Raw genomic sequence first — 8187 nt, forward strand, 5'->3', positions numbered from 1 at the left:
CTCCCGGAATAACAGCAAGCACAGCGTTCATTTCCATCTTCCTCCACTTGCAAGCCATCGATTCATTAATCTTGAATTCTCTCGCGGCTGCTCGATTTTCATGTTCCTCTGCGTAGCTGATAGCCTTCAGTTTAAACTTTGCCTCATAGGCGTGTCTGTTTGCCATTTTCAGGGTTGCTAAGACAACAATGTTCTGCATAAAGCACATACCTGTTCTTTTATCAACAACTTTTTATAACAATCCACGCCCACACTTCCTACTTAAACGTTCTCATGGCGGTCTCAACAACGTCCGCAGTAACAACGCACTATAGGGCGCGCCGCACATTTTGAGGGGAAAAAAAACACGTTTATATGCGCCTCATAGTCACGAAAATACGGCAGTAATGGATTAATCATTAACTGGACTAAAGAGACTTTAAAACATGTGTAGTTGACAGAGCGACCCACTTAGAGCAGGAATTATACAAAAATTGTAAACAAATATTTTGCATTTGAGATATAAAAAACCTTTTTCATCCAGAATTCCACAAGTCAAAAACTTTTAGTTTCACCTAGTTTAATTTTAAAAAAATGTTCTTTAACAAATCTTTGGCTAATCGATAGATCGAAAAAATAATCAAAAGATTAATCAATTAGCAAAATAATAATCAGTTGCAGCCGTTGCATAACACCATAGTAGCTCAAAGGTGTTTAAAATGGTTTTCTTTTCCTCCCCAGAAAGGAAATCAGACACTTTCTAGATTAATTTCTATTTAATGTGACGATGTAACATATTATAGCATAAAAATGTGATTTTCTACAATAGTTGTCCCTGTGCTGTAAAAATGTATATTTATACAACATTGTATGTTGATATTGTTCTTTCCTTATGAAATGGGTCCATTAGATACATTGTTTTTTATTTTTATTACAATTTTGGTACAACTGCTGCTCTAAACTGCACTCTCTATGAGATAAAGGCATGTTTTAGGGTTTATATACTCCAGTTAACGATTAATCGATGACTAAATTAGTTGTTGTTTCAATAATTGATTAATCTGATTGTTTCAGCACTAACAGTCAGAGTGATCAGATGTTTGATCTGTAAATGCTTGCAAACAGATGTTCTTTTAAAAGGCCTAATATGTCCACTTTTTCGCAAAGGTTAGAATCAGATGGGTGGTGAGTGATTAGGGAGCATTGGATCATCAATAACTCTGTTTTGTTGTTTTCAGGTGTCTGCGGTGCCTCAGCACGCCCCGGGAGAAACCGTGGAGCCCGAGGATATGAAGGTAGCCGGAGTCCTCCTCGACGCTGCTGACGCTAACGCTATCGAAGAGGTCAACCTGGCGTACGAGAACGTTAAAGAGGTTGACGGCTTGGACGTGTCCAAGGAAGGCATGGAAGCCTGGGAAGCCGCCATGAAGCGCTATGACGAGCGCATCGACCGCGTGGAGACCCGCATCACCGCCCGGCTGCGCGACCAGCTGGGAACTGCCAAGAACGCCAACGAGATGTTCCGCATCTTCTCCCGCTTCAACGCGCTCTTTGTGCGCCCCCACATCCGCGGGGCCATCCGGGAGTACCAGACGCAGCTCATTCAGCGCGTCAAAGACGACATCGAGTCTCTGCACGACAAGTTCAAAGTTCAGTATCCGCAGAGCCAGGCCTGCAAGATGAGCCATGTCCGCGACCTGCCTCCCGTGTCCGGCTCCATCATCTGGGCCAAGCAGATCGACCGACAGCTGACTGCATACATGAAGAGGGTGGAGGACGTTCTGGGAAAAGGCTGGGAGAACCACGTGGAGGGGCTGAAGCTGAAACAGGATGGAGATAGCTTCAGGGCTAAGCTCAACACTCAGGAGATATTTGATGACTGGGCTCGCAAGGTGAGGAACTCTCCTTCTGCCTCCTTGAAACATAGCTTTTTGTTTCCTTTCTAGATGTTCGTCTGCGTGTTTTAGGTGCAGCAGCGTAATCTGGGCGTCTCCGGCCGGATCTTCACCATCGAGAGCACCCGGGCCCGTGGGAGGTCTGGAAACATACTCAAACTTAAAGTCAACTTCCTCCCTGAGATCATCACCTTGTCCAAAGAGGTCCGCAACCTGAAGTGGCTCAGCTTCCGTGTTCCCTTGGCCATCGTCAACAAAGCCCACCAGGCTAACCAGCTCTACCCGTTCGCCATCTCTTTGATCGAGAGCGTCCGCACCTACGAGCGCACATGTGAGAAAGTGGAGGAGAGGTCTTCCATCTCCTTACTAGTGGCCGGCCTTAAGAAAGAGGTCCAGGCCCTCATCACAGAGGGCATCACTCTGGTCTGGGAATCCTACAAGCTGGACCCGTATGTCCAGAGACTGGCCGAGACGGTCTTTAACTTCCAGGAGAAGGTGAGGACCTCATATTCTCAGCTGGCTTAAAGAGAATGTGAACACTACAGATATTTATGATGCTGAAACACATCTTTGCCCTCAGGTTGATGACCTCCTGCTGATCGAGGAGAAGATCGATCTGGAGGTCCGCTCTCTGGAGACCTGCATGTTTGACCACAAAACCTTCTCTGACATCCTCAACCGGGTCCAGAAAGCCGTGGATGACCTCAACCTCCATTCCTATTCCAACCTTCCAATTTGGGTCAATAAGCTCGACATCGAGGTAGGCAGAATGAACTAAATGGCACTTCAGTGCTGCCCCTTTATTCCGATGCCTTTTAATAAAACCCAGGGCAAGAAACCAGCTTCTGAAAGATGAAGTCAATTGGCGTTTAATTCCATATCAATACAAAAGCAGCCAGAGGATGTGCTAAACTCTAAAGCCTTGTTTATGCTCAGAATCCAGGTCGTCTGCCTGTGTGTCACAGTAAACGCAGATATGCCCCCCCTTCCCCTCCGTAGACACTCTGGTCCACAATTTTAGAGGGTGCCACAAATGGCGTTGCAGGGAGGAGAAAAAGGACGCCTCTGACTGGCCACTTCTACATCCTGTCTACACTATGAGTATTTCCAGTTTGGTTCCTAATGGCAGAAACTCTGGCTGTAGTGCCGTCCACAACGCCTGGCGCACCTCGGACACTATCACAGACACCGTGCAGGACGCTAGTTTGTAGCTCTTTGCGACGGCCAGTCTTTCGGGAACACTACGGTTGAACTGTGTCGTCCAGCGTTTGATGAGGGGTTGTAGACGGCGAACAAGCTCGTCAAACCGACAGGAAACCCACCATCCTAACGTCCTAACATAGCGTAGACCTCGCTTCAAAATTGGGCATAAATCAAAAATGTCTACATCATATCTGCGACAAGCTAACTGTGATACACAGCCCATTTAGCTGTCAGTTTTATTTAGTCAGTTTTAACTTGTCAGTATTATTCTAATAAAGAATTTGACTTTTTAGTTTTTGCTGATTTCTTCTCGCAGTCGCCTAATGTGCTCATATACCCCGATTGTTCCCATAGATCGAGCGAATCCTTGGCGTGCGTCTCCAGGCTGGTCTGAAGGCCTGGACCCAGGTGCTCCGTGGCCAGGTAGAAGATAAAGCTGATGTGGACATGGACACGGAGGCGCCGCAGGTCGGACATAAGCCAGGAGGAGACCCCAAGATCAAGGTCACTCTCACGGTCGCCCTCGTCTGCAGCTTCAGAAATCCATAAATATCTGAACGCTGTTAAATCGGTTCCTTTTTGAATTTCCAGAATATTGTCCATGAGCTGAGGATCACCAACCAGGTGATTTATTTGAATCCTCCCATTGAAGACTGCCGCTACAAGCTCTACCAGGAGATGTTCGCCTGGAAGACTATCATCCTTTCTCTGCCCAGGATTCAGAGCCAAAGATACCAGGCAGGAAACTCTTTAGTTCTGCATGTTCCGTCATCCAGCAGTTCTGTTTTCTGAACCAGCCTGTCCTTTCCGATCAGGTGGGTGTCCACTATGAGCTCTCAGAAGAGGAGAAGTTCTACAGAAACGCCCTGACTAGGATGCCAGACGGTCCAGCAGCTTTGGAGGAATCCTACAATGCAGTGGAGGACATAGTTGGTGAAGTGGAGCAGTATGTGAAGGTAGGATCCCAGTAAACGATCACCTGAAGGAAACCTGAATCAACCTTTTTATTTTCCTTATTAACCGACCTCCCTTTCTGTTCCGCCTGTCCAGGTGTGGCTGCAGTACCAGTGCCTTTGGGACATGCAGGCTGAAAACATCTACAACCGCCTCGGTGAAGACCTGACCAAGTGGCAGGCCCTCCTGGTCCAGATCCGGAAAGCACGCGGAACCTTTGACAACGCCGAAACCCGTAAAGACTTTGGACCTGTGATCATAGACTATGGCAAGGTAACCTGAACACTGTCTCTGGCTCCATTTCCTGCTGTGGTCTTATCTCGGTGCGTTTCTGTGGCGTTTCTAAACGACTCTTTCGGACCCCCTCCAACAGGTCCAGTCTAAGGTCAACTTGAAGTACGACTCCTGGCACAAAGAGGTCCTCAGCAAGTTTGGTCAGATGCTCGGCCAGAACATGCAGGACTTCCATTCCCAGATCTCCAAGGTAAAGGACACTGTGTTCGCCTGGTTGGTTATAAACGTACTCAGTAGATGGACTGATACAAACCATAGCGGATCAGGATTTCTCATTTAAGTTTTTATCTTGCTTTTTTTTTATGTCATCCAAACTTAACTCTAGGCAAATGTATGATAAAATGTTCTTGATTAAATAGTCTTGCTCACTCCAAAAGGACAGATGGAACAAAAGCAACACTTAGATTTTGTGTTTGTTGTTAAAATAACATTTTTGCCAAAAAAAACGGTAATTTTGCAATAAGAACTACAGATTTTTTTATGAAATATTTTGTTCTTCCTATTATCACCTGAAGACCTTGCTCTCCTTCAGCCTGTGTAATCCACATGCCTGTCTAAATAATGTATTCATTTTAAGCGCCTCACTGATGCATAGAAATACACCCAGGTTTTTACTCAAGTTTGTCAGTTTCAGGCTTTCTGGATTCTCTGTGCATCTCCTGATTTTTAACCCGATTTAGAAATGTTGCTTCCCTTTTCCAGTCTCGACAAGATCTCGAACAGCATTCTGTGGACACGGCGAGCACTTCAGACGCCGTCAACTTCATCACGTATGTCCAGACCCTGAAACGCAAGATCAAGCAGTTTGAGAAGAATGTGGAGGTAAGCGGCTGCGTCCAGCGCTGCTCCCGTTGTTTTAGCTCCGGAGTTGGAATGCGTCCTCCTAACCCCCGCTTTTAACCTTTTTTTTATCGCAGTTGTTCCGTAACGGACAGCGACTGTTGGAGAAACAGCGCTTCCAGTTCCCACCATCTTGGCTCTACATCGACAACATCGAGGGTGAATGGGGTGCGTTCAGCGACATCATGAAGCGCAAAGACACCGCTATCCAGCAGCAGGTCGCCACCCTCCAGATGAAAATTGTCCAGGAGGACAAAGCTGTGGAGAACCGCACCACGGACCTCCTCAATGACTGGGAGAAGACCAAACCTGTTGCCGTAAGACAAGCTTCTTCCCTCCTCAGACCACCCAAAACTTACCTATGATACTTTAGCATCTAAACTGTTATTTCTTGTAGGGAAATCTGCGTCCTGAAGAAGCCCTCCAGTCTCTGACCATCTATGAAGGGAACTTTGGCCGTCTTAAGGTGGAGCGGGAGAAGTGTGCTCGTGCCAAAGAGGCGCTGGAGCTCACAGATACAGGACTTCTCAGCGGCAGCGAAGAGCGAGTGCAGGTGATGCCTACTGGAGTATTGAATCAAGAATTCATGCCGCCTGTTTTATCTGTGAAAAATCTAGAAATGACCGTTTGCATTTTCTGACCTCATAAAAGGTGGCACTGGAGGAGCTGCACGACCTGAAAGAGGTGTGGTCAGAGCTGTCCAAGGTGTGGGAGCAGATCGACCAAATGAAAGAGCAGCCGTGGGTTTCTGTGCAGCCTCGCAAGGTACAGCAAAAAAAACCCATCCCTTTTGGACACCATGCTCTCCTCACTGGAAAAACGATCTAGAAATAAGTAAAAATTTCTTAAATTTATGTATTTATCCTTAATTTAAGCAGGTAAACAAGATTAGCCAATGGAATGGGTACTTTTACTCTTAAAATAAGATAATTTGATAATATGCACTTGAAATAAACCAATGCAGTTGTGTTTTCTTATTTTAAATGTAAATTGTCTCGTTCTATTGGCAAAATGTCTCTTTTACGTCCTCAATTCAAGAACAAATGCAGTTATTTTAAGAAATAAATGACTTAGCTAGATTTAGGTTGCTCTGCTGAGTTCTGCAGAGACTAAAGTTGTTGCATGTTGTTTTCTCAGCTTCGACAGAGTCTGGATGGCCTCCTGAACCAGCTGAAGAACTTCCAGGCCCGACTGAGACAATATGCATCTTATGAATTTGTCCAGAGGCTACTGAAGGGATACCTGAAGGTCTAAAACAGACTTTCTACTTTCAGCACATGTTGTCATTGTGTTTTTTTTTTTAGAGACTCTGTACTTAATTCCACTTCCTGATCAGGTCAACATGTTGGTGATCGAGCTGAAGTCGGAGGCTCTGAAGGATCGGCACTGGAAGCAGCTGATGAAGCGCCTGCATGTGAACTGGGTGCTTTCGGAGCTGACACTGGGGCAGATCTGGGATGTGGATCTGCAGAAAAACGAGATGGTGGTGAAGGATGTTCTCCTGGTGGCTCAGGGAGAGATGGCTCTGGAGGAGTTCCTGAAACAGGTGAGAGTGATGCAGGGTTAAATTCCTTCCTTCAGTCCATTGGTCTATCTGTCCTTCTGATTGTTGGTCCATCTTTTCATTTTTTAGTCCTGAAATTTTCTATCCTTCCCATTTGTGTGACCATCACTGGGTTTTTTTCATCTTCACAGATCCGTGAAGTCTGGAACTCATATGAACTGGACCTGGTGAACTATCAGAACAAATGCCGCCTGATCAGAGGCTGGGACGACCTCTTCAACAAGGTCAAGGAACACATCAACAGCGTGTCGGCCATGAAGCTGTCTCCTTACTACAAGGTAAGCTACGTTGTGCCATTTTGCTTTGGATTGCTCATCTATGATGATTGAGCGTGTTCTCAACCTGTTTTTCTCTTCTCTTTCAGGTGTTTGAGGAAGATGCTCTAAGCTGGGAGGACAAGCTCAACCGTATCATGGCTCTGTTTGACGTTTGGATCGACGTCCAGAGGCGCTGGGTGTATCTGGAAGGCATCTTTACAGGCAGTGCCGACATCAAACATCTGTTGCCTGTAGAAACACAACGATTCCAGAGGTGAATGCTGTAAATTATGAGAGTAAATGGGAACCGAATGAACTGGGGTAACACTGCCCTCCTGTCACTGTCCTGCAGCATCAGCACAGAGTTTTTGGCCCTGATGAAGAAGGTGACAAAGTCTCCTCTGGTGATGGATGTGCTGAACATCCAGGGAGTGCAGAGGTCTCTGGAGAGACTGGCTGACCTGCTGGGAAAGATCCAGAAAGCTCTGGGAGAATACCTGGAGAGGGAGAGGTCTTCATTCCCCAGGTATGGAAGGTCCAGAGAGAAAGCATGAAGCTAATGAATCCATATTCCAACTGCTTCCTCCTTATCCATCCTTCACTCTGTGGTCGGTCTTTCTTCTTTTCTTCTCTTTCTTCTTTTTATTTTCCAGAATATTCCTGTGCCAACGCCACAAACAAATTTTTACCGGTTATTAATCGGGGTATTTTAAAGGAGTGTCCTTTCTGGGGTCTGTCTGAACATGTGTTCCACGTTTTTTATGGAATGCACAAGACTAAAGAAAATTTTTAGCCTTTTAATTTGCGTTTTTAGTCTTTCGGGACGCTTTTTACAAACGCTCTTTTTATAGGATGAATTTGCCAGAATAGGAAAAATAAACCAAAGGCCCAACTTTTAAATGTTTTAATCAGTGAAGTAAAGATGGCCGTTTACTTGTCCCGCAGAGACAGACGGCAGGAGGGAGCTTGATGCTGTGGCTCTGTGGAAGTGCAGCATTAAAGCCAGAATGAGGCTAAAATTTCACTTCCACTGAGCCACACAGAAATTGAGGATTTTATTCAGCTGTGGGGTTTTAACAGCATTTTATGTGCTGTGTCAGATGATGGACAGCTATACCCTCATGAGACCATCCTGATCTCGCGAGGTTTCAAGGTTTCACTCGCTAATCAGTCTGGAGACTCTCCGTTAAAGAAAATTTGG

General features: G+C 45.8%; 1 protein-coding gene across 1 annotated transcript in view; it reads left to right on the forward strand.

Moving 5' to 3' along the window:
• The window catches only part of LOC107084709 (cytoplasmic dynein 1 heavy chain 1), a 29416-nt gene that overhangs the window by 7752 nt on the left and 13477 nt on the right, over window positions 1-8187 (forward strand). The window contains exons 8-24 of the mRNA XM_015374650.1: window positions 1218-1871; window positions 1947-2369; window positions 2455-2634; window positions 3432-3581; window positions 3669-3815; window positions 3893-4033; window positions 4128-4304; window positions 4405-4515; window positions 5028-5147; window positions 5243-5482; window positions 5563-5718; window positions 5817-5930; window positions 6303-6413; window positions 6502-6711; window positions 6861-7007; window positions 7094-7260; window positions 7339-7512. Coding sequence (XP_015230136.1) covers window positions 1218-1871; window positions 1947-2369; window positions 2455-2634; window positions 3432-3581; window positions 3669-3815; window positions 3893-4033; window positions 4128-4304; window positions 4405-4515; window positions 5028-5147; window positions 5243-5482; window positions 5563-5718; window positions 5817-5930; window positions 6303-6413; window positions 6502-6711; window positions 6861-7007; window positions 7094-7260; window positions 7339-7512 — 3422 coding nt within the window. The remainder of the gene's footprint in view (window positions 1-1217; window positions 1872-1946; window positions 2370-2454; window positions 2635-3431; window positions 3582-3668; window positions 3816-3892; window positions 4034-4127; window positions 4305-4404; window positions 4516-5027; window positions 5148-5242; window positions 5483-5562; window positions 5719-5816; window positions 5931-6302; window positions 6414-6501; window positions 6712-6860; window positions 7008-7093; window positions 7261-7338; window positions 7513-8187) is intronic.

This window comes from Cyprinodon variegatus, unplaced genomic scaffold (assembly GCF_000732505.1).
Source record: "Cyprinodon variegatus isolate N-32 unplaced genomic scaffold, C_variegatus-1.0 Scaffold107, whole genome shotgun sequence".
NCBI classification, from domain to species: Eukaryota; Metazoa; Chordata; class Actinopteri; order Cyprinodontiformes; family Cyprinodontidae; genus Cyprinodon; species Cyprinodon variegatus.